At 39.2% G+C, this 25,740-nt stretch overlaps 3 protein-coding genes and 1 long non-coding RNA gene across 20 annotated transcripts in view; 1 reads left to right on the forward strand and 3 right to left on the reverse strand.

Annotated features, from left to right (window-relative positions):
• Position 1: 1 nt before the first annotated feature.
• LOC139988493 (uncharacterized) lies at positions 2 to 10,579 on the reverse strand. The gene is made up of 4 exons (XM_072006033.1): positions 9,073 to 10,579; positions 5,791 to 5,943; positions 2,109 to 2,459; positions 2 to 1,895 (listed from the first exon to the last, which is right to left on the reverse strand). The coding sequence occupies exons 1-4, from the start codon at positions 9,661 to 9,663 to the stop codon at positions 1,731 to 1,733; spliced, it is 1,260 nt and encodes a 419-aa protein (XP_071862134.1). The 5' UTR covers positions 9,664 to 10,579; the 3' UTR covers positions 2 to 1,730.
• Positions 10,580 to 13,013: 2,434 nt separating this feature from the next.
• On the reverse strand, positions 13,014 to 16,937 carry LOC139988497 (uncharacterized). Its single transcript, XM_072006039.1, has 5 exons — positions 14,788 to 16,937; positions 14,582 to 14,724; positions 14,138 to 14,371; positions 13,285 to 13,423; positions 13,014 to 13,118 (listed from the first exon to the last, which is right to left on the reverse strand). The coding sequence occupies exons 1-5, from the start codon at positions 15,097 to 15,099 to the stop codon at positions 13,068 to 13,070; spliced, it is 879 nt and encodes a 292-aa protein (XP_071862140.1). The 5' UTR covers positions 15,100 to 16,937; the 3' UTR covers positions 13,014 to 13,067.
• Positions 16,938 to 17,083: 146 nt separating this feature from the next.
• The window catches only part of Msp300 (Muscle-specific protein 300 kDa), a 110,532-nt gene continuing 101,875 nt past the window's right edge, over positions 17,084 to 25,740 (reverse strand). For 16 of the 17 annotated variants that reach the window (XM_072005987.1, XM_072005985.1, XM_072005998.1 and 13 more), the window contains 7 exons: positions 21,954 to 24,689; positions 21,405 to 21,589; positions 21,232 to 21,270; positions 20,523 to 21,032; positions 19,948 to 20,191; positions 19,246 to 19,301; positions 17,084 to 18,799 (listed from right to left, as the gene is read on the reverse strand). In XM_072005987.1, the coding sequence (XP_071862088.1) occupies positions 18,580 to 18,799; positions 19,246 to 19,301; positions 19,948 to 20,191; positions 20,523 to 21,032; positions 21,232 to 21,270; positions 21,405 to 21,589; positions 21,954 to 24,689 (3,990 nt within the window). In that variant the 3' untranslated portion in view covers positions 17,084 to 18,579. The remainder of the gene's footprint in view (positions 18,800 to 19,245; positions 19,302 to 19,947; positions 20,192 to 20,522; positions 21,033 to 21,231; positions 21,271 to 21,404; positions 21,590 to 21,953; positions 24,690 to 25,740) is intronic. The other variant, XM_072005986.1, reaches the window with a different exon arrangement.
• LOC139988505 (uncharacterized) lies at positions 19,200 to 20,124 on the forward strand. Its single transcript, XR_011800149.1, has 2 exons — positions 19,200 to 19,337; positions 19,855 to 20,124. It is a non-coding gene; the product is annotated as an uncharacterized lncRNA (long non-coding RNA).

A 25,740-nucleotide genomic window follows, 5' to 3' on the forward strand; every position in this document is an offset into this window, starting at 1 on the left:
CTTTCGTAAGCTTAATTCTTTCTTTTTTATTTCAACGAATGTGGTAAAAGTCGCGTATACGAGCGTATAAATATATATGTGTATATCGTTGCTCCTGTCATATGAAACAGCCTGCAGAATCTTGCGATGGCAATATGCGTGTTTAGAGAACGATGTTCGAACGTTCGAGCGATAATTAACATTCCGATTCGTTGGCTTTTTTAATCGACCGCGATCGATTCCGATTTTCAGCGGGACGTCGGACTTCCGGTGCAACGGCTGGCACATTGTTCATTGTGAAAATATTAAATGTAGGCCAGGAGGGCAGCCGCTTATCGTCGAACTAGCCACTTCCCATCGATGTGCCAGCCGCCCATTGTCCCGTCATTATTCCAGTTAATTAATTATTAGTACGCCATGACGTCGTAATTGATGTACAAGAGCAAAATCTGCGGGGTGTACAGGATGCGGGGGAGAAGGTTATAACCCATTTATAATGATCGTATCCAGTCTATTACCATTGTCATCATCAAGGTCTCATCTAACGCTAGGATCACAAGCGTACGCTCTTGATAATCATTAGCGTTCGGACAAAGGTTAAATTCGATAATGCTCGATCGAATGGAGCATCGACGATGAGAGTGGCGACTAACGATGACTAGAAATCCTATGGAATCGACGCTGACGAACACTTTTCATCTTGTGATATTCTCTCGTTATTTATTTCAAATAATCACGAGTCCTTATTAACTAATCGTTTCACGTGAAATAAATCGGTTGAGTAAATTAATCGGGTCACGGATAGTTGAAACATTCGCTGATCAAAAACACGTTCGTTTAATCGTCCATCGATCTTTCATATTTCACTGTGTCATATCGATTTCACAATTACATTGTCACGAAAAAACGCACGATGGTTCGATCTCCGAACCAGCGTTCCAATCAAAGCGCACGGATTCGTTCCACGAAATCGTTCTAAATTTTTAATGAACCGTCGAGTAGTAATCACCGTGTACATGTTTCTATACGTGTGTATACACGTACCTTCTATCGCGTAAAACTTACGTTTAACGACACGCCTGTGTGTACGCTGTCGCGAACAAAGCAAGTTCAGTTTCGTCTCGTCGACGTCTCCGGATGCAGTCGCAGAGATCCGCGCTCGAAACATGCACGAAGTCAGAATTATATACGTTCGGTTTCTTGTACTTACACACCCACCTACCCACATACACATACACACACACATACACATGCATGTACATAGTCCCTTATATACATTAATCGTCACTCTTTCACAGTCATTCGCTGAATTCATTGCGCGAACTTGCCTGATTCCATTCTCTTTTCTTCCATATCGATTTACCTATTCGATTAACTTAAATCGCTGTTCTAAGCATCTATCTGCGTGTCTACCTACGTTTATCTGTCGAGCTATACGGCTATTTCACTACTCCTTGTGTTTATTCCATCGTCTACCTGTCTACTCGTTGATGCTTTACAAACCTCTCGACGACTTCAATACGAAGCCCGTGTATTCTGTTTGTGTTGGAAAAGTTTCCGTGACCCTGAACTTATCACTTAATACGATCACTGGCCGAGAGCACAAAATAGTATAAACCGATTCCTCTCAAAGTATGTTCCTTCCATAGCCGGTTTTTCTTTCTGTCTTTAGACATTGCACGAGGATCGGCGAGAGTATCTGAAAGGGAATTCAGTCGAATTCTTGGAGTCTTGTTTCCTCGGTGTTTATATTAGACGAGAGATTCAGGATTCGTTGGTAGAATAGTCGTGGCGGTGCTGTTCGATAGAAGCGCGCCATTTTCGGTGTCTTTGGTGTTTCCATCTGGTCGAGGCCGAAAGTCCTTCGAGGCAACCAGCAGGTTTCGTCGTCTCGCTTCCTTCTTCTCGCGTTCGACCTGCAAACAGACGATCGTTGTTCATTTAGACCGATGTATTGAAATCTATATATCTCAAGTGAACAATATATATAAGACTTTTGATTCTAAGTAAGTGGAAATGAAAGATAGTTGATCATTAATGCATCAGGAATGTAAATTGCAATTTTTTTCATTAATAAAATTGAAGTCTAAATAAAATCAAAACTAAGCGGACTCCATCTATGGGCTAACCTTGAAGAATAATCGAAGATAGTGGCAAGGAAATACGACGCATTTTCCGTCGTCCTCCTCGGCGTCGATGTAAACGCCGCGAACGAGGATGGAATTGCTGCAGTTGAGAAGTACGAGGAATACGAAGCACCCAACGTGGGTGATCCAGCAGGACAATTCTCGGTTGTCCGGGACCAGCCACAGATCCAATACGTTCCAGATGCCACGCCAAACATTCACCGTGCCCAGGAAGCTGAGCAGCAGGAAACCATCGGCAGCTATTAAACGGGCCCAGCCTTGAAGACGAGAACACGCGTACCGCATCAATGGTTGCAAGGAAAACGTCACCGTCACTATCACGTATCCGATGGCCTGCAATTGCACCCGACAATTGTTCAAATATATAATAAACAGAGAGAACCATTGGCAGTTGCAAATTATTCATTTTAGGTGTCCCGATTTACCAATTTGATAATATCCTTGATCAAAGTGACTCAGAATTATTTTAGATGAAACAATTGCCGAATGTTGTCTTTTATATTTTCAGCTCTTCCATTTGTATTACTTTTTTTATTTCATTGTTACGTCTTTGAAACCCATTTTTATATCTTTTCTTCACTTTGTGAATATTTTTTAGCGTATTCGATTTCTCTTCTCTTCGGCATGTTTCTTATTTCTTATTTCTTGCAATTCTGTATATAGAAATATAATGGTACAGTGAGAAGCGAATGAAATAAGATTTACGTTACTCGCAAGACGATATTCTTGTACAGGATTAGCTTGATCTTTCTCTGTTTCAATATATCTATCTTTTTATAAGGAAAAATTACAATTCGTCTTTTGACAAATCCTACGGTCGATTTTGTTCTGTTTGTCCGATGCGCTCGATCGACTTTGCCGAGAAAAGAGCTCGTCAATGACGTTTTCGTTCTCGTTGATCGGAGTTTTCAGCGAATCAACCGACGACAAATAGTTGGCCGCTGTTTCACGGTTTCGAAGCGGCATTACGAGCGAGTAAATGCGTGAATTGGATGACCCTCGCGCAATCATCGACCCTCTTGAGGATTTACATTATCGCCATCATCGTGCAAATCGTATCTGGTAGATTTCTCGTAAGGATTTCAAACGCGAATCGAGAATTTCACATTATTCGAAAAATTCTGCCAAATTTTTCAAATGGACTTCACCTACTCAAACTTTCATCCTACAATGTTTGGAAGGTTCATTGAATCAGTCATCAAACCGATATCGAGCATCGTCGAGTAAATACCATCGTGGTATTATCAATGATCGCGCACAAGCGTTTTTAAAAATAACAATAAGCTACTCTTATCTTTGTATTTTAAGCCGATGCGTTAACCTTCGATAAGCGTAACAAAACGGTTTATTTTCCTGTTCAGATTTGTTTCTCAAACTTCCTAAGAAATAGTTGCATCAGGAGAATAATCGTATCGAACGAACATCGATCGATCAACGAATATTTACATTCGAGGGCATTTTCACATTGTCCGGTTGAAAATAAATTTTTGCCGATTACCGGCCGGTATAACGCTCGTTTTCTATTTACCACCGTGCTATTTTATTATTTTGTTTTTATTATATAATTTTATTGCCACTCGACTACACGCGTAATCGGCACGATGGTGTAGAACAAGAGCGTCATACTGGTTGGCAATCAGCCAACGTTCATTTTCAATCGGACGATGAAAATCGAACGGCGAGAACCGGGCAATGTGAAAATACCCTAATGTTGATTTCGTACCGCAGATATTGATCTACTTTGAAATCGATCATTCATCCAGTAGCAGCAGTATCGATAAAGAAGAAGACTGGCGCCGTGGAATTTATTTATTTTTTTGCACGAATCTGGAATTACCGAAATCGATAAATTAAAAGCCAAAGTATTGCAATTCGATTTTATTTATTCCAAGTTATCCTACATCGTCAATCTTTCTCTCGATAACTCGAATTCATCGATGCCATACTATACATTGAACTGGTACAATTACCTGATTTCTAGACAAATCTTATCGTTCGCATCGGCCAGACGTATGTCGCGTCAGATTTCTTTCGAACACGTCGCGATCGCGTTTTTTATTCTCCGCCAATCATCCAGCGGGGAAAAGGTGGCAACAGTCGAATGTTATTGTTGTCGCGGAGGATACATGGCGCCAATTGAATATCATTTTGCAACCGAATAATTCCACGGGTTGTGAGCTTGTGCTCACAATGTCGAAATATTTATGTGGGCTCATCTGTGTTTGCCAACGTTGTAGAAAGAATTTCACGATCGTCGGTGTAGAAGAACAACGAAACTTAAACGACGAGTGATCGATGAACAATATGGCACGCGACACGATTGCGCAAAATCAAAGAGTAAGACTATGTCTACAGTGGACGCGTCTTCTGACTGTTGTCCTGGAGAAGTTTCTTACAGAATTGAACTATTACGAATGAAATTTTACAGGTCACAAATTAGTAATATCGATAGATTCTTTTCTATTTGATTCTTTCGTATCATTAAATTTACCTAATTACTTTGTTTAACGTAAAATTATAGAATCATAACTGAGAAATCTATAACCCACAATTTGTCACCTATCAATCTACTAATATTATTAGTTAGTAAACTATTGTACAAGAGGATTCAGAGTAATCAAATATACGCATTCCGATCTTCAGATGTTTCTTTCGTCGGAACACGCATCCACCTACTAGAGAGATACTACGAGGGTGCGCTCACACTATCGTTACATATCGTTAATACTTATTGATAAACTATATTTTCGTTGAGAATCTTGAAATATTGATAATATTGTTGATTGTCCGAAGGCACCCTGACAGAACCATTTCAATGGAGAATTTCGATAGGAATTTCGATGGGTACAGAACGGTTTAATCGCATCGAGTATAGGTCTCCGGCTGGAGATCAACGATCGTCATTATTGAAAAATTAAACAAATCCTCTCGTTGACCGCGTTCTCTCCGCAACGTATTCAGACAAGTAAATGCAGCCCGTAATAAAGTGTCTTTGCGAACACATACATACGTGAACAGTTTTGTCATGTGCCCTCGCAATCATACAATTGGCGAATATTCAATTATACAATCGGACCAACGGCGTGCCGCTCACCGCGCTCTGCGTAGGTGGCACGTTTCAAAATGTCGTTCAACACGTGATTGCTAATGACACCCGATGACACGCGTTCGTTCGATAGGACACTGCTTTATCGAATGTTTGTACGCGCACTGCATTTTCGCGGATTCACGCGATCCGAGGTGAATAGACTATCGTAACGCGGACAATCTTCAAGATGAGATCGAGTTTTCTTCGATTTCTTTTCAAGTCTTTGTTAACGGGCCATGTCGATTGATGTTTTGTGTTAAATAATCGCACTGAGATTTGTAAACATCAAGAGCTTTTTCACTTTCGTCAATTTAAGAAAAAGCGATTGACTTTTCGAATTAGTTTTCGAGAATGATTGCGCTAAGAAATTATTGTTCGTAATAAAAATGCTACGTTTCTATCGTTAAGAAGTTTCTTAAGTTCTAGGACCATATGAAAATATCGTTGTTTATACGTATGCGCAATGTGCAAAATTTGTTTGTTTCTTGATATAAAAATTCGAGAACCGTAACAGAGTTAAGATCACTTGTTATTTGTTAAAATAAAAAAGAGAGAAGAAGCAATAATAATACTCACGAGGGACCCGATCGCGGAATATTCTCGATCTTTGGGGAAAAGATAGAGGTCGAAAAGTATCCAGACACCTCTCCAAACGAACACAACCAACGTACCAACCACTCCAACGCTGAAGGCACAATCCAATAAGTACAACGACCAGTCTCTCGTGTTCTGCAATCAGACAACATAAATAATAGATAAACATCATTTGCAGGTGAAAAATCGGGAAATGTTTGAAGAGAGCGGGAACTATGATAAACAACGCATAGCTATTGCTAATCGCGTATCGTTTACGTCAAAGATTATTTATGGCAAAAATAGACTTCGTAGTTTATCCTACGAGATAAATATATAAGATTTTTGCGAAAATACTATATTTTTGAATTGAGTATCTTTTTCTAACAATAAACAAAATAATATGTAAAACTTCGTCTTTTGAAAATTTCATAATTTTGGTCCTACGACATACGATTATGAGATGTCTGATTTTTCAAAAACATATTCATATAGTCGTACTTCTAACGGAGTCATTTGTTTTAAGAAGTCTTAATTCTGAGAGGGAAAATTATAACAATTCGGCGAAGTTTGTGTAAAAATTACCTAATTAACTTGAGACGTATTATCTCCCTCTCGAGAGGGTTGTGATTCCATTTCCAAGCGCGAATGCGAACGAAATTTATTTGATGAAAGCTTATTATTATTTTATTCCCGATGTTTCTAGATTTTCCCGCCTATTTCCTTTAATCTTCCAAAATTATTCTAACGTTGTGTCAGTCGTCGTAAGATGAACTAGAAACATCGTTCGTACATGATTTCTTCACGCGGATCGCTAACTCACGCTTCCCTAAATTCACTGATTCATTGAACATTAAATTGCTGACACGTCGAAAAGGGATGGGGATATTGCTATGACATTGCAGTATTACGAGAAGTGAAAATTGTGGAAGGAGACGTTTAAAACAATATAAACTCAAGCATCAAAAACGATGTCTATCGAAATAATATCAGATAAAGGTGTAAAACAATGTCTATCTGAAAACGTCCAGCTTGATTTCTTAACGCGATGTATTTTAACTAAACCGTTCTTTGCTCGAACACTCTGCAATCTATCGTTCGATCCACGGTTCATTTTTGAGAAAGAGAATCATTTCGATAAATCGAAAGTACAAGAATTTTCCGGTCGACGAACCATTTGTGAGGTAAACTTTCATCGGAATGTATTATCGCCCGTCGACTTTTCGCGACACCCTTCTGTCCTCGATTTTTAAGTGACGGAGAGGATTCAACCGAGTGATAATTAATTCAAGATCATCCCGCTGTGTCTCTTCTTCGTTATCATCTTCGATAAATTATTTCTAGACATCGATAGAATAAAACAACGATCGATCAAAAGCCAAATCTAAGAAGAACTGTCTAACTAAAAAGAACTATCAGAATGTTTAAAAATTCCTCTCAAATCTTTAGAATATAAATACATAATATGCAACATATAGTATCGCTTAAAAATTCCAAGTTATAAAATCAGTTGCGTTCTATTCTCATTCTTTCATCCTCCATTCATCATTCGGCAAACTTTAGATAAATATTCCTTTAGAAAAATTTAGATAAAGAAAGACTCGTGTCAAAGATATGAAGTACAGACAGAAGCGTGTAATTCGTGTATCTTATCGTTTGATTCTCCATTCGAGTTTCGTTCGATCGAAGGAGAAAGGCTAAAACATCGAAAATTGCGGTTGCAGGCCGTGCTCGTGCGTGTGCAAACTGCACGGACGCGATGCTGTTCGAGTATTGGGAGAGTCAGCCGGAAACTGTGCTTATACCTTGCACATCGCATCGATGCCGTGCATCGCACGGCTCCAGCTTCACCGATGCGTCAAAACACGCTGTCTAGACCTCTTACGTTTCCTACTTAACATTTAGCCCCCTTTCGTTTTCAATGAAAAGCATCGGTGTTCGTGATCATTTTTGCCGAGACGAGGCGATTATTTGACAATTTTTGCGATCTTTTTAATTCGTTTATAAAACCGTAAGACATAACCGACTTAAGATTCAATCGATGAATATCTGAAGGATTGAGAATCGTACTAGTGTAAGACAGTCCATTGTTATTTTCCATAAAATAGTATTGTGCGTTTATCGTTTTAAAAGGTTCATTACATTTTTTTCAATGGAAGCGTGTCGAAGCAGAAAATAAAGTTATGACCAAAGCAGTGATTTTTATACGTTTATAGGTAACTCGAAAGTGAGGAAATGTTCAGAATGAACATAATATGCAAGAATAAAATGTTCAAAGTTTAATATTCGCTATAACATTTAGCGAGTAAAACAATGGTCTATATTTTAAATTATATTCTTAAAAATTTAGTTACATTACTATGATTTTCCAGCTTATCATAAGGAAAAACCATGTGTATGATGGCGTTTTATAACATTTACGTTAATCTCGATAGCGTAGCTATGAATATTCATATTTTCAAAAGACACGAATGATTCACGAGATTTCGTAGCCTTGCGGGTAATTTCATTCGGTCGCGTTACTCGTCACCCACAATAATATCGGTGAAACAGAATGATAGAATATGAAGATAATCGAAACAAAGCCAGAAGGGTATATAGCGTTCTCGTAACAAGAATAGAAAATTTAGAAATTGAACGCTCTGAGAATTCGAGAAATCAGAAAGACACATCGGGTCTTGTTTGTATCCTTATCGTAATTGATAGCGGTTTAAATTATCATTTGTATCATTTGTTCATACAAAAAGAATTGGAGGAAGCAATTGATACGTGAAAAACGAAAGAAGAATTGTCAGAAAGTATAATTTGTTTGCCTCGTAATTTCCGATAATTACTCTGCATCGCTTATTACATAAAGGATTGAAAGATAACGATCAGACTGCGGATTTTTTTGCATTTATAAGAAATTTGAAGATGCAAAATTGCACAGAGTGCACGTAGTACGGAAAAATACATGAAATATCCAAAGTATACTGCTTTTTATAATGCTTGGAAAGTTAAACAGTTTTCTCCCAGAGTTTTACCTTCTTAATCGTATTCTCAGAAATATAAATTTGCGTAAAAGTCCGTAGTCTACTAATAATCGAGAAAGATATCGCTACACGGAATGCGAAATCGAGTTTGTCTTTCGTGAGACGATATTTCATCAAAGTTCTATCGTAAAAGCTTCCTACAAACTTGATTCGAACTTTGCGTGAATTTCCGAGCGATCTATCGGACTCTTCCTCTTTCAGCTTCACGTTTCTACTTTACGTTTCTACGGTGTACGGACGATCAGTTACTTACGTTCACGCGAAACATGGTTTGCACTTCGAAGTATCCGGGACACGAGTCCAAGCAAAGGGTGAACGGTGGCGCGGAAATGTTCCTGATGGCACGCATGATCGCCAATGCTAGAAGACTAACGGCGGTGGTGGCGAAAACGGTGCTCGCTGTGTGTTCCGTGTACAGGTCGAGGGCCTGCCAGGCGCCACGCCATGCATTTACGCAGCAAAACCCGAATACGGCCGTGTAAAGTCTGGACCCGACGTAATACGACAATCTGTGTTTGTCCGGGTGTAAAAGCTCGTTCAGGACATTCTGAGAAACGTTGAACGCGAACAACCCTATGAAACCGATCACTATCGAGGTCAAGCTACTGAGAACCGGATCCTCCGGATAGACGTAGACGTCGCTCAAGCCCCAGGTACCTCTCCAGTAACCAACCACCGCCGGGGCGGCCACGGTAGCCGAGAACACAGTGTCCAAAATAGTGAGTATCGTGTAATGAAAACGACTCGATGACCGACCGCTTAGCCCGCTCGTCATACCGGTGCCACCGCGTAACTCGACCATTCTCATCCAATCCTGATCGAGCCTAGTCGCACCGCTCATCATGCATGATTCGAGGCTGTGATGGTACGCTCTCTTTGGTGGTGCACGCCTTCGGGTCGAGCTTTCGAAGAATTCCACCGAGAGCCTCTCATTATTCGACGAGAAAAGCTGTTCTTTGGTCTTCCAATTGAGCCTCGTTCAATCACGATCGTTGTCAAGTTCAATTCAAAACGGCGGCGACTACTCCCCGCGACGAGTCTCCAGACGGTGCTCAACGATCTCGAACGAACTCAGACAAACAACGATCACGTCTTCGACGTTGACGATTCCTTACCGACCGGTGTTCGGGTTTAATCTCACTGTTGATCCTTCGTCTCGGGTCGAGTCGACTATCTTAGCCATAACTCCACATTATTGCTTCTAACTACACGAGTATTCGAGGTTAGTCGAGATTCTGCTGTACGATTTCCGGCTTGACGATCAAGCTTTGCAGCGGATCTTTTTAAAGTAATACTGTCTCTGGATCGCAGTGATCATCCTATCGAAGAAGCTTCGTTTGTTGCTTGCACGAAATTCTCTAGGGAACGATTTTCTCGTACAGTAGATACAAAGTCGAAATAGATGTCGTAGTTTCCTCTCGACATTTTCAGACTTCCAGAAACTTTGACATCGCACAGAAACGCACCTGGTCTATTCCGAGATCGATGCCTATCGTAAATGATAAAAAAGAAACGGTAATTTTGGCAATATTCTCGATTCTCCACAATCTCGTTCGCGTAAAACGTCTCGCTTGCGTCTTCAAGCTTTCGTGTTATCGTTCACTTTCTCGAGGATCGCAATCGCAAGAGCGTAATACTTAGCCGTGGATGATGCACGGATGCACACGGGGCGAGATACGTGAGACCGTCAACCGACAGGTCGGGCTGCGGGTGAGTACTGACATCTGTTCAGTCACCGCTATCTTTTATCAAGTGCTAAGCACAGACCAACACTATCGCATTATCATGAACAGCTTCGTCACACGGGCCATGGCATAGAGAATAGTACGGTGCTCTGCTCTGCTCTCTTCCCTTCCTTCCTCCATCTCTCTCACAACCCCCCACCCATAGGTCGCTAAAGCTACGTGCACGCTTGATGAACGAACGCGGGTACGAGCTTTCGACACCCACCATCGACCAGTTCTAAGAAAGTTCAAAGGCATCGTTTCCTTTCCAAGGTCTCCCAGTGGGAAGAATCATTACGAAAATGTAAAAAATAACGCAAAGGTGAAAAAATATGGTACTAAATAGCTTGCATCGTATCAAATACCTTGTAATCGCAGATATCATCCTGCGTTATTTTGGATATCATGCATTTAACATAAATAAATGTATTCACTGTTCATTGTCTAACTATTCATATTCTGCCAGGTTATGTGATATAAAATATCATAGATCATCCCTTGCATTGTGACTACATTCGATCCTAATCTGCGATCAGAATGCAAAGGAAATGTTAGAAACTATGTACATAATTATCAACGATGATGTTTCTTCAACTGCTCTCTAGACTTTCATACGCTTGAAAATAGCGTCTTTTAAATGAAAAACGAGAAAGTTCGTTTGTTCTGGCCTGATCATCGTCTGGGTCCAATTTAGTATTCGTTTGTCAAGTACACGAGCTGCTTAATGACTCTCCCTATGCAGACACGAGTACACTCCATTATGAGATAAATTGAGAGCACCTCAACCAGTCTTCTTCCTTTTTTCTACGTGATTTGAAGATCATTTATGATTTTTTAAATCAAATGACATTCGATTTAAGCATCGACTTAAGATCGTCTTACTTTACTCGCCTTCTATTCGTAATTATTAATAACGCTTTACTAAAACATTTCATATACATGTTTATCCCTCGACCAAGTATCTTGAACGGCAATTAGCGGCTGTTAGTGTCATCAGACGATATCGCGGACTGGTAGCAAGGAGGAAATTTTAATTGAACCTGAACCGGTGTACTTTATCAGCCTACAGTATGGCAGTCACGTAAATCGTGATCGACGTATACGCGACAGTCAGGCGCTAATTAACAAATCCGGGAAACCCGGTGTTAACTGATAAGAAACAAGATAGTAGCCGAAGAGAAGAGCCCTGAACCACCTTGAAGCCTCATTTTTCTGAGTGGCGTTTCCTGTCTGCCAGTTTCATCGGGCTTTTGTCGAACGCATCGCTAATCGGCACCTTTTTGTACACCAATCAAGCTTGGATTACGACCATCTACCTTGACCTGTCATGTTCTTTTTTTTTTCCTTCGTGACAGCCTTTTGTCGAACGTTGAGAAAAAAATATTTCAGCGTCTACTCGGATCTCAGGCACCTACGACTCTGTATATCGATCGCCATTGTGATTCACAGAGATACGTTAGGATCGTCGTGCTTTTAATGGTCATTGCACAAGTAAGATCCTTATTTTTTAAATTGCCAATTAGCTCTTGTTCTCTGCCTTATTTTATTTTTCCTCTTGTTTCATTCAATGGATAGAATTATATTTTCTCTTGGAACGTAACACGTAAGAATGTTGTTCTTCAAACTGTTAATTGATTCTTTGTTTTGTGAAAAATGGCTATGGGTGCTCCTAGACTATCAATACATATATTTATAACATATATTGTCAATATTCTCAACTACAATTTCAGGATCTAATGTTAAAACCAACGTTGCTCTTCGTGTTTAATTAAGTTGTAAAATATCAGTCTAAAGTTCATGGGACGGGAACATTAGTCGATAGTATTTAATAACTTTCATGCTGATAATATTTTGCCTTGATTATTACAAGTCTTACTCCTCCATTTCAAGCCTATGAGATTCTTTGTTGCAATTCTTTCGTTCTACAAAGAAAAGCACACGATTTTCACGATTCAGAGGCGTCAATGAATAGATAACGTGCCTGTTAGATAACATGATAACTCTTATAGTCTAATAATATCTTTCTTTCGCCATATTAAAAGTTTGTACGTTGTGATACAAAGCTTAATACAAACCCGATAAGTGGGGCAATTTTTTTAATAGTAAATTTCATATTATCACGACTTATTTTTCTGTATCGTTATGTGATCGGTCAGTAGATAATCGAATCGAATCGGATCAGATCATTTATCATCGTTAATATAATAATCAAACACATCTTATATATTTGAATAATTAAAATACGTGTTTTATTCATACGTATTTTTGTATGATTCTTACAATTCACGAATCTTATCGTACGAATGATATTCACGGAATATTCCTAATGAAAATTCGGCTTTAGAACCGTTTGACAATCGATTGCGATACGAATTGCATACTTAAATGATACGGCATCGCAGATTTTGTTCGATCACTTTACCAATTGATAAGGTCTCTTCTCGTGAGGAGATATACAATCTGTGAAATAGAACTCTTGATGAACATTTATTTTTCTCATCGACTCTTGTACCGATATCCGTATCTAACAGCGATTGAAATATTTCCCAAAGTGCCAAGAAAAATCGTGAAATCTCTGCGATTCGGATTCCTCATCAAAATTTTTATTTACATAACTGGTCATCTATTACAATCTTTTTTATTTTCTTTGTACACATGTAACGATTGCTAGATCTTTCGTGTATCCTATCACGAGATATATCAATAATTCTACAATTTAAGTATATTTTTAATTAACTTACCAGCTTATACCTCGTTGGAAAACGAAAGACGAAGGCGAGTATGTCGACATTGATCACCGAAGGGATGGCTATAACATTACGAATTGATCGAAAGATCGCCAAAATTATCATTGGCACCAAAGTAGCGGTTACAGTTACCCTAAAGGAAATTGATAAAATTAACGAATATTAATAAAAAGAAATCAGGAATATTACTTTATTGTAAAAATATTAGGTCGTCCCAAAAGTTAGTTTCCTTTTATAAGAAGATAATAGATGCGCAAGATTTTTTATTTTATACTATTTTATTGAATCACGTATGATCCATTTTGTAGTAATAAGAACTAGAAGAAACTTTTGGGACAACCTAGTCAGTTCGATTAAATGGTTACGGTTTAGAAATAAGTCGTAATAATTAGAAGTTACAATATAGCTTCGATTAATCATATCTGGAAAATTAGCATGCTATCGTTAATGCTTTAACATCAATTTTGAGACATTACTCTTTATCATCATATTTCTACTTGCACGAGATGCACACTATCTTTAAAAGCGTTCACGATGAACATAAAGATTAGCATAGGAAATGAAAGTATCAAACACGATTAACAGACTATTTTTGTCGCGTCTCAATATACCCCAGCTACTTGCTAGTGATAAGATGCTCCATGTGATCCTCTAAAATGTAAATAAATTATTTTATCCTTCTCTGTACAGATCTACAATGTATAATGTCATTTCTTTTACTAATCTATCTTTATCTCCGTTGCTATCTTTTATTGATTAATTAATTTTTATCTATTTGAGAGACCGATTTGCCGAACTCGACTTTTAGAATTATCTTTTAAAATAAAATACGAGTTACCGATCTTACCAAATATCGTAAAAGAAGAAGTGGTCGAAAATAATCCAAGCACCCCTCCAGTGCATATTGCAGGAAATACCGAAGACGTATGTGTATAAAATTTGGATGATCTTGCAAAAGGTTCTATTCAGGCAATTTTTCCTTTTTGATATATCGAGCACACGATCGTGCAGAAAATTCTTCGTAATTGCAAAACACGTGTGTACCAGAATACCCAAGAGGAACGTGAACAATTCCGGGAACCTTAGAACATTTCAAAATCATAATTCTATACGTGCACTTTATTGTTATTTTTCTTTCAATTTTATTTCCGCGTGATTTAGACTATTACAGCGAGTCGTTTTAATTGAGAAAAATTGCTAACAGTTCTTCTGATCTATTCATAGATTTTTCGCATCGTTTATCACCGCAATAGTTAATAAGTATGTCTAGACGGAGCATAAATAAACTTACATATTCGCATAGATATCCATCAAGGTCCACGTTCCTCTCCAAAAACTGATGGTCATCGGAGTAATTAGAACGAGCGACAGAAAACTATCAATTATCGATAGAATTCGTTTCTGTTTGCTCAAACTTACATTTGAAAAATCGAGCTGACCGGAAAGGAATGAAATAAAAAAATCTGACAGGAATCAGAAGATGCAATAAGGAATTACCTTAAAAGTATTTTTTATTTCATCCTCGGCGTCCATTTTCGGCACTTCTGGCTTTTTCAATTCTTTCTCCTCGTTCGCTTCATCCTCGGTGTTACTCGATTCATCGTCGTCACTTTGCTTTATGATTTCGAGCTTTGGGACAGTAAAAGGAGAAGAGTCCTTTCGTCTCTCATTTAAAATCTTAAATCGTTCGCTGGTTACGTTTTCCAAAGAAACTTTCGATAAAACTTTCGACTCATCGTGATCGCGCCGTTTGAACACTTCAGGGATGTTGTTCAAGCTTTTTGTTTTTCTTCCATCCAAATTCGACATACCTACTATTCGGATTTTATTTTATCCGATTGTTTCTTCTACCTGACGACCAAAGATCAAAACGATTCGGAGGATGCGACGATTGAACCGCTTCTGCTCGCTTGTCGTATAACGATAAGTAAGCTAAGTGTAAAAGTATTCTTACGCAAACTAACGTTCCGTCAACACTAAAAGTGCCGTCGCCTTCGTTATCACTGGACACGACCTGAATGATAGCGTTCGCAAAATGTTGTCCAGTCTTTTTGCATTTTTCTCTCTCTCCCGAGCCTGTCAGCATTCGACGCAGCTGCGGATAGACTTCATTAGATTGATCCTGAGACGCAGATATCATCTAGCGAGAATTATCTCGATCTCGACTACAACTTTTTATAACGCACAGGCATACGTTGGTACATATGCAAACAGGAGAGGTAGAGAAATTAGTATCAAGAATGACAAAATTGTCCAAAATAGTCATAAGGATACAATTTCGTTTACGAGATATTCCAATTATTAATTTATTTTGTCACTTTTTTCTTATATTTATGTATATAAAATAAATGAAAACTAAGGAATTGAAATTAGGATGATAGTAATTATTTAAGAATATTTTTCTTAGCAATAAGTATAGCCAAACCTATGATCGATAGCGTACAAAGAAGCTTTTCTTTTTGTACGAGGATGTCAATGTTTAAAGGAAATCATTCACAGTATATAATTTATTTCTTTAAATGTTACAAAACATTAGACACCTTATTTCTTCTACCCTTGCGGCTAAACAAAGTGTCATTAACTTGAACGATTGCAAATGATCGAGGTATGTATGCATAAGATGCCCAATGAGATTAAGATCTTATTATACTTATTTCTATACATAATCGCGATGGAGAAAATATGGAATAATTTTTACAGACGGCGAGTATTGTAAGCGAGTGTACGTGATCTACTCGATCCTTAAATCATAGATGCATCGCGAATACGTCACTTGACTCGATCGCCTTGAAAAATTTTCGAAAGTTACTGACGGAAAGAAGGAATTTTCAAACTACTATAACGTTGCGTATTTTATTTATCGGTGGAAGAGAAAAATTTGTACGACGTTGCGAAACGTTTGAGCCATTTCTGTTGCAGTATAAACGCGTCTTGAGTATAATGAACTTGCAGGGTAGTTAACGCTGAGCGTCAACAGCAGACTTAAGCGGAGCTCGTATTCCAATTTATGCTCCTTTTAACGGCGCTTCTTCAGGCGCCACTGATAAAGTTAATTGTGGCGCCCGCGAGACTCGCGCTTTCTTTCAATCGTGATAATTTCATCCCAGAGATCATTGTTAATTACCGCGATGCCTTCGAACAAACTGCACTTGAATTCACGCGAAGGATACACGTGATCGCGAATGTTTGCTCTGTTACTTAGGCTCGTCGCTGGTTCAAGGTGAGTCAGGTGATAATCGGAGTGTTAATAAATGCGTGTTATAAATATCATGTAATCATTAATGAATCACGAAGCACATGACTTTGTTCCTTCTTTCGAGCAGAAATTAATTCTTTACATGAACGAATGGCTATTATTATTGGTTCCTCTCTTCATTTTCTTTTCCTTTTTATTTTTTTTTTTTGGAATTATTCATTGACCGTGATCTCAAAGAAGAAGCATTGATGCGTACAACGTCTTTATCTATGGATAATAACATCCCTGCGGTATTTGCAGAGGTTTCTTTATAAGTTGACGATGTTTTCGATTCGACAGACTTTAATTTTACGCACTCTTCTGACAATCTTAATCTTAAACGTCATGTGTGTAGCTGCATGGTAAGCGAGGATACAAATAGTTAGTTGTTTATAGTTAAATAATTCTTCGCTATAGTAAATTTCCTCGCAAGCTTTATTCGCGAATGCGTAAAATTGTATAGTATACGGTTAACAACGTAGTATTCTTTCTAGACATTGAAAATGGATTAATCCCATCGGAAGATAAATAGTGTTTGTAAAAGAAGGAGGAAAGAAATGAAGTCTCTATAGGTTTTAATTTATTATAATTATATTACATCGACAGATGTACACCGTCTTCGGAAAGCTCTGTCCTTATAAAAATACATAACAAAGCTCGGTCGCGCAGCAAGCAAGATATCGATAAATTAGGAAGCGAAACTAGCGGGCCGTTAAATACAGTCGTTCTCTTATTTTGTACCTCGAATAATAAACTCATGATCCTTTTGTGCGTATCCAAAAGTGTGTCGTTCTCGTTCGAAAAAGATACACCTCGTCTGAAGTGTCGTCAGTAATTTCATTATGCGATTTCGGTTATTATGCGATACGTCTGTTTCTTTTTTTTTCTTTTTCATTTTTCTTTTTATTCTATCCTTCCCTTCTTCGCTTTTTCCCTTATCCATTGTTTACCCTAAGAAATCGTAGAAAAAAGAACGGAAAGAAGAACAATTCGAAAACACCTCGATGATAATAATATATTATAATTAATTATTATGTTTGTCTCTATAGCGGTCGAGCTAGCACCAATGACTAATCGCGTTAATCGCGATCACGCTCTGAAATATCGGTCAGTGGACGTTTCGTTCTCGATATACAAAATCGAGCTTCGCTCTTTGCCTACTTTCCTTCGAGTTATAAATGCAACGTATAAAAAATAAAGTCGAACTGGTATTGTATGTAATATCACGCTATCATGGAATATATTCGTTAAGTAACATTTTTAACGTATGTCGACATCAATATGTTAAATAGTATTTAACGTAAGTATTACTTCAATACAATCTATACAATTTTAGAAGCGAGAGATGGAAATCAAGTTTTAAAAAAATTACAATTTGTTATTTAAAGTTTGTCTACGAGAAGGTCCAATTATATTACAAATTTTATACAAACGGAGAATATACAAATTTGTACGTCTAATACCAACGATGAATAAACGAATGAAAATCATCGAATTTTATATTAAGAGCAAATAAAAAGATCCAACGAAAGAACAACTGAATTATTCGTTAAATTTTCGAATAGCAAGCATCGTTGCTCGTACTGTCTTTAAACGTAGTCTTTCATTGGGACGTGGTCAGATCAAAGGCGCTATACTTGCTTTAATCCAACTAGATTTAAGGCCAAGAAATTTGGATTTCAGTTTAGTATATCCCAGCATGAGCCCTTTCAGTCTAGATTAGTTTATTACGTGTAAAATCATCGTCTATAGAAGAATGTGTAATTTTTTTTTTCTTTTTTCTCATCAAGATAGTCGAACATTATAGTTCTGCTTAAACGTTCGACCATCTCGAGGAGAATTGTGACGTACGAAAAAAAACAGATCTATTATTGATCTCTCTTATCGATTGCATCAATGGATCGCCATATGACAGACTAGTTAAGTAGGTACATATGTACGCAAATCGTGCGCGATCTCGCGTTTCCGCTTCCCGCGACTTCTTTGAATATTTCGGTTGAACATTCTTCTGGGCCCTACGAAATCGGTGTGTCCGAGATTAGGTTTCTTTATCATTAGATAGGAGGTGGCCCGTTCGGATAGACGACCATTGGCGTGAAGCTTCTGGCGAGGTTGTTCGACAGCATGCAGTTGTAGTCTTCTTCGGCGGATGGTACCAACGAGGCGACGCCGAGGAGCAGCAGCATCAGCGCCTGGATCGGCAAGGATACTCGCAATACTCGGCCCAGGAAACGGTATCCCCGAGATAATACCGTACGTTCGCCATCGTCACCACTGGAACACGCGCGTTTATTTCATATTTATTAGGATCTCAGTCGTGAGTTTTGGAAATGATACTTTATTTAAACAGACCATCGTTCGTGGCTGAAGAGTTGGCTAGTTAAAGGAATGCAGATTTCATTGATTCATAGCGTAATCTTAAAAATAGCGTAAGCGTATTTTTATCATCGAGATAGTGTCGTCTATGTCATTTACATTTATAGATTAAAAGGGAAGCACAAAAGATCGCAAGTCATCTTTTCAGCCACGAATAGTATCGGAAGTTAAATCTGTCTGAGCTTACGTTCTCCAAGTTTTCTGTTCGATGTCGACATATTAAGGTAACTTTATGGTTATTTGAATTTATTTTATATATGAATTTATGTATTACATGTAAATGCATAGAAATCGTGTTGGAGAACACAGCTCAGAATTTCAAACAGAAAATGAAGAAAACATACTTTGTGCCAGGTGCGTCGTGGGGCTGACGGGTTCCAGAGGCAGCTTCGTCGAGTAGCTACAATACAGTAAAAGAGAAAACACAAACAATAAGGTACTGTGCGTGTGAATGCTACTGTCACGGGACATGGAATAATAAAATTCCAACCAGGAACAACGTTACGTGATTTTAGGATATCTATTTTAATTTGCCTTGTATATCTTACACGATAAATATCATTGACAGTCTTCATCGTGTAAAATACAAATTGCGAATTAAAATGAAGTACGAAGAGAAGAACGTAGAATCATGTTTGATTCTTTCATCGCATCTATTTTTATCCAATCGGAAAAGATATGAAAGACATCATCAACGATGCTTTCATACATCAACTATTCATAGAACTGTTTCAGATGGTTCTATCATTTCGTATTCGATATTCGTTGGATCTTTATTGCAATCCGTGCCCCGTGTTTCAAGTATCGATTAACGTGATCCTACGACGTAAGTGCACATATAGCTACACTGAGGTCTAACATTTAAGAAGCGAGAACCATCGAGTTCCAGCAAGTAGCCTCAGAGTATCGACGTTCCCTGGAAATTTTTTTAACAAACTACTTCGTTTTTACAGAAATTAAATATCAAGAGTCTTCTATAGCAAGGACTTTGTTTCGTTTCGAATATTCAATTAAGGAAAGTGAGAAAGATACAAGACGAGGCTTACATCGTGAGAGAGGGAAGCAAGAGAAGATGTTGTGGCTGCGAGTCCAATATCTCGTGGGTCCATTCCCAAAGCTGCTCCTAATTTCAAGGCGTATATACCAGTCAGTCGGCGAAGGGACTGCAATCTGAGTCGCAATTCCTGTAGACGTGCTCTGGTTTCGCCTTTCTCGTCTAGTAATTGATTAGCCGAATCTTGAAGCGACAGAACTCGGGGCTCGCACCGCTCCAGATCGCTCCTTAATTCTCTGAAAAAAAAATTTTGTTTTAACTGCAGTCTCTTCTCGGATAGAATACGCGAAATAGTTACGTCTCTAATTATTCCGATATAGACGTTAATAGTTTGCAACAGTTTGTAATTATTGAAAAATATTTGTTTGATTAATTTGGTAGATGCTGGAACAATTGTAAATAAAGATGATAAGTGATAATACGAAGCAAAGAAAATCTGAAAAAATGAAAGGAACGTGACAAAATTTAGGTGTGCTATTTACTACTTTTTATCCATTTACTATATATACCATCTTACAGTTACGTAATCTTTTACGGGTATTGGAATGTAACATTCTTGAAACATACCTGAATTTATTGTACTTGGCGGTCATAATTTCCGGTGACTCGGTCAAGTCGACCGGTTCGCTGGCTCGTATACTAACTTCCGTTTTCTCCAACCAGGTAAGCAGTTCCTCTATAATACGATGGAATTGCTGGTTCGACATCAACGCAACTTGCAGCTGTTCCTGCCAATGTACAGTCACGTTGCACACCTTGTCCCATTTCGTGTTTGCGACGGTTAATCTGTCTCTGAGTTGCATCGCTCGACACAGTTGTTCCTCCGTGTGATCGGCTAAATGAGCGCCGACAGTGTTCAGACTGGCTAGAATACGCTTATGACTGTCCAAATTGAGTACAAATTCTTTGTGATCTTTTATGACATCCTCCAATTGTTCTATGTTGCTTGGTGGCGAATGTTGTTCACTTTGCGTGCCTTCTGCGAATTCCAGCCACTTTTCTAATCTCCAGAGATCGTTCTCCAATTGAGCCCAGTTACGACGCGAACATAAGGGACAGGTTAATCTACCATTATCGCTGTAATATACAAAATTTCATATTTTTTGCTGTCATATCTATATTTATATTTTCTTACGATTAGACGAAATTTTTGGAAAGTGAATTTTTTTGGCATGCTAATGTTCAGAGTTTACTATGAGAAAAACAGGTATGGAATGAGCGGAGATCGTTAACAACTGTTAATGAGAAACTGTTAGTGCGAAATGGGAACACTCACTGATCACAGGGAAAGGTGTAAACGTCAGAATTAGGTGACCTGCGCGCGAAAAATTTCCGGTTTAACATTCAATTGGTTTTGTTGAAACAGGTACAATAACGTCTAATGACAATGTCTATTATAGTAAAAGCAATTAGGTAGTTAATTATACGTGTTAAAGTAAATGATCTTACCTGAGTTCTCTGATTTGTTGTTCTCGTGTTCTCGCCAGGATTAACAGATTTTCGTATCTATTCGTCAACGCCGCTACTTCGTTCGCCTTGGCAACCTGCGCGTTTAATTTTCCATCCTCAATCAGCAACCCGTGCAAATGACGAACCAATTCGATCAACGATTGGCAGCTTCCAATTAGTTTACTCTGTTAAATAAAAAATATTTCAAACGTGATATTTCAGCAATTATATAGGTATAGCATGAATCAATTGCTACGATGTCTAGATTCTAGTTCTAACAATTAATCAACAAATATTTCAAACGAAATTTATTAATATTAAGCATCTAACAGCGTAGAGAAGCTTTTGGAATCTTTCTTACATAAAAAACTGGAGTCATCTTGTATTTTTTAAATGGCAATAATTTCAAGTTTGCCAATAATCAATAGATTCTTCACTAAACATCACTGAACTTTCATTTGAAACACTTTGTTATAAATTATTAATTGAATATCAATGGATATTTATTATTCTATCTATTACAGACGCTGGAATAATATCCAAACTTACGATATTCTTAGCAGTTGTGTTCAATCCAGGTCCAGCGACAGGATCCGACGTAACTGTTATTTCCAGCGTATCCAGTGCATCGTTGCACTCAATCAGAGCAGCTTCCAATTCTATCAGATAGGCATCGCTAGACGTCATCCTCACTATCCTTGGCAAAGTGTCCACTTGAACAGCAGTGTCCTGTTCGAATTTCAACGTCTCCACCTGCACAGCTTCGTCAACCTCCAACTTCTCCTGTCCCTCGATTTCCGCTCTCAACGAAGCCACTCTCTTCTTTATGTCTTTCCATAGCAGTTGATACTCGTCCACCAGGTCTTGGATAGTCGCCACGTCATCCGGATGACATTCTTGCATAAGCTTCAACGCCAACTCATCCGCTTTCTGCAATGTGAGGTTCTGCGTACGAAGCTCCTCCTCGATCTCGTTCAACTGCTGTAGTCTTCGACGTGTCGAGGATTTTTGTTCAAACGTAGCTAAATGTTGCGTCGTGGTCAGTCGAACGTCGACTTGCGTTAATCCGACGACCACCGCGCCGTGTACCGTGATGAAATCTTGATAAGTCTTGTGTCCCTGTTGGATCGCCAGTAGAATAGCGTTCGTTCGAGGTTTCAACGTTTTCCACTTATCGATAAGCCGTCTAGTCTCGCTGATAAGCGACTTTAGATTATCTGGTTCCAGACCTGTCCTAGCTAAACGACTAAAGTTTCGTTCGACTATCTTGATCACCGATTCGTGCGCCTGTATATCATCAAAAATGCTTCTAGCTCTCTCAATGGCTTTCTTCGGTTCTTCCTTGGAAACTTCATCCAGGTTGTTCTCTAATTCTGAAAGGGCCATGTCGATTTCTTCGAGCCAGTTCTCGTGTTCCGCTCTGATCTTCTCCAGTTCTTGAAGAATTTTCCATGCGAGAACGATCTTCCCTTTCCTCTCTGCAGATTTCACGCAGGTCGCTGTCCACCTACGCTCCAAATTTTCCATTCCATTCCTTACCGCGTCCGTGTCGAAGAAAGTCGTCCAACCGTCGCAATCGCTCAACAGAATTTCGCAGAGATTCAACACTTCGCCGATGTTTCCGCTTTCTGCCTCGATCGTCTTTTGAAGATGTTCGTGATCGTCGAGCTTATTGTCGATGCAGTCCTGAGTGATCTCCTCGATCACGAACGTCTCTGATAATTGAGACTCCACGTTGGCCAACCAGCTCCTTAACTCGTTTATCCTCTTCTCCAACGTATCTATAGTTCTCATCAAATCAACCAATTTACTGGCTTTAGATTTGCCCATAACCAGCAACCGTTCCCATCTCTCGATCACTTCATTTAGAGTTCGCTGTAGCCTTTCCTTTTCCTCTTCCTCGGCTACCTCTATCAGGTCCTGGCCAGTGTTCTGTATCCAGAAACGTTCTAGCTGTTTCAACGCGATATCCGCTTGCAGATCACACTCCAGTCTCTTCAGAATATCCCGAGGTTCGTTCGGCATCATTGTGTCACAGTTTTGAATTCTGATCTCAGTCTCGTCTATCCACGTAAGTAACCTGGCCGATCTATCCTTCCAACGATCGTAAAGGTCGCAACGTTCGTCCAGCCTACAAATAAGCAACGCGATCTGGTGTTCGAGGTCTCCGTGCTGCAACCGAAGGAGCGCCTGTTGTTGATTCAACGATTTCATATCGATAGGACTCAGACACTCTCTCAGCTGTTCTGTGATCGCAGACAGCGACTCTAAATCCGTGGTCATGCCAGCTAGTCTGTTTTGCAGTTGTTGAATAGATTCCAGCTGTTGCTTGGTATTCGACAAACTGGCAGGCTTCGCGTGGAACGCTGTGCTGAGAGTTTGACCAATTTCATAAAACGTTGTCTTGACGTGCTTCGCCTGTTCTTCGTATTCCGCATACAACTTTTGTATCCTCGGTATGTAGTCTCTCCAGATTTCGAGACTAGAACTAAGATTGGCGATCCTTTGAACGTGAGCTGTAAGTTCCATTCGAATGGACGTGGCTAGTGTCTGGTCACAGTTCACGAGCAAAGTTTCTTGTTGTTCTTGCAGAGACTCCAGTTGAGATTTGCCTTGCTCTATTTTATCCAGCAGCGCCTGTATCCTCTGAAGAATTTCGTTTAGCCTTTGTAGTTGGATGAATCGAAGGTGTAACTGGCTTCGTTCCCTTTCTATTTCCTTCAGCCAGGACAGCAATTTAGTTTGGTCCGATTTGTACCTGTCCCACGCAGCCAATCTGTTACCCACCGCCGTGTGTCTTTCCATAATTGCAGCCAACGTTTCATTGTGCAAATTCGTTAGGATGTTGAATTGTTCCGTTGTTGATAAGTTACTGCTCTCTTCCGATCGAACGCTGAGAATGAGATTCTGTTGGTCGGTCAGGAGATTTCGATGCACCTCGCACAGGTTTCTGTATTTCGATAAACCGTTGTAGTCCCCGGACACGTCGTTAGATAGGAAATCTTGCACGTCGGACAGATACTCCTGCCAGAGTTTCAGGGCAGTAGCACCATCCTGCGTTTTGACTAGATGAGCCGATAAACGGTGATACTGTTGGAAGGTTTCTCTGAAGACGTTCTGCCATCGTTGCAGTACCTCGACTACGGATAGTTCCTGCGTCGATACCTCCAGAGTGCGTTCTTTGATCGACTGTAGCTGTGGTTCTGTGCACGTGAGCGCGAGAAGATGGTTACGAAGGAGCTTCAACTGTTCCTTCGACTCGCCTTGGCTCACCGAAGTGAGGCTCTGCAAAAAGATAATAAATCTTGTTAAACACGTGATCGCTTCAGATAGGAGATTTATTTTGGCTAAAGAACCTTTTCTTCGAATACCAAATAATTGATTATCTTAGACAAAGAATAACTAACGTAGCAGAAGCTAAAACTTCCTAATATTTAGTCTCTTTACAACCATGTATTTGCTAAAAAGCAATAAACAATAACTTTAACCTTTATTCGGATACTTAACATGATCGATTTACTTTAGAACAAAACACCTAACGTACACAAAAGGCGACTAAATCTGACATATTAAAAAAAATAACGAGAGACGTTACTCCTCTTCCATTTAAACCTATCCATTTATTTTAAACGAAAGATAATTAGCGTAGGAAAAAGTAAATCTGCCTTCGATACACGAAATTCCGTAAATCTAAGCGAAACTGATTAAAAAAGCAGTCTTTCCGGTATAAGACGATCTCCCTCCCTAAATCAAGTGTGCTTCGCATCGTTGCTTGCTATTTTCCGATACCGCTTTTCCGGCTCTATTTCCTCGCGTCCTTGGGAATTTCCACCGACGAACGAAGAATCAGTATAAACTATCCAGAGTGAAATTCGATCGGAAACACAATCGAAGTCGCATACTCCTTGTACGTTAGGGGCAAAAGTTTCGCGTCGAGAGGGTGCACGTCCGGATTCAGCTGTTGCGGATTTCGTGACTGATGTAATTGCCACCCCGGGCTCAAGCCCTTCGGCCTTGACACAACAAAGTGTTTCGGAACTACCGCGATTAAAATATAAACGCGCGTGCGAGGTATAATGATCGAGGCCTGTGCCAAGCACCCGATAGCACGCCGGAAACTGACGGACGCGTATACAACGATATACGCCATTGACGCAGCCAGAGAAATCACCTTGACAGGCAGCCGCAGTTGCGATTCGTGGGTTCCTTTCAAAAAATTCCAAGCGAATTCAAATTACTCGAGACACAGGAGAATCGGCCAAGGTTCGTTCGAGAACTCGCTTCCTCTATCTATTAGGTTAGCCTTGTACGATAATAAAAATAGCCATCAGCAATA

The sequence above is a fragment of the Bombus fervidus genome, chromosome 6 (genome assembly GCF_041682495.2).
Source record: "Bombus fervidus isolate BK054 chromosome 6, iyBomFerv1, whole genome shotgun sequence".
NCBI classification, from domain to species: domain Eukaryota; kingdom Metazoa; phylum Arthropoda; class Insecta; order Hymenoptera; family Apidae; genus Bombus; species Bombus fervidus.

Excerpts from the sequence above, each read along its gene's own strand:
- LOC139988493 (XM_072006033.1), bottom strand. The coding sequence starts at position 9,663 with ATGATGAGCGGTGCGACTAGGCTCGATCAGGATTGGATGAGAATGGTC. Across the intron at positions 2,460-5,790 it reads ATTCCGCGATCGGGTCCCTC|GCCATCGGATACGTGATAGT; the intron begins GTGAGTATTATT and ends GTGCAATTGCAG. Across the intron at positions 1,896-2,108 it reads ATCTTCGATTATTCTTCAAG|GTCGAACGCGAGAAGAAGGA; the intron begins GTTAGCCCATAG and ends GTCTGTTTGCAG.
- LOC139988497 (XM_072006039.1), bottom strand. The coding sequence starts at position 15,099 with ATGTCGAATTTGGATGGAAGAAAAACAAAAAGCTTGAACAACATCCCT. Across the intron at positions 14,725-14,787 it reads AAATAAAAAATACTTTTAAG|CTCGATTTTTCAAATGTAAG; the intron begins GTAATTCCTTAT and ends CTTTCCGGTCAG. Across the intron at positions 13,119-13,284 it reads TTCCAACGAGGTATAAGCTG|AGATTTCACGATTTTTCTTG; the intron begins GTAAGTTAATTA and ends TCCGAATCGCAG.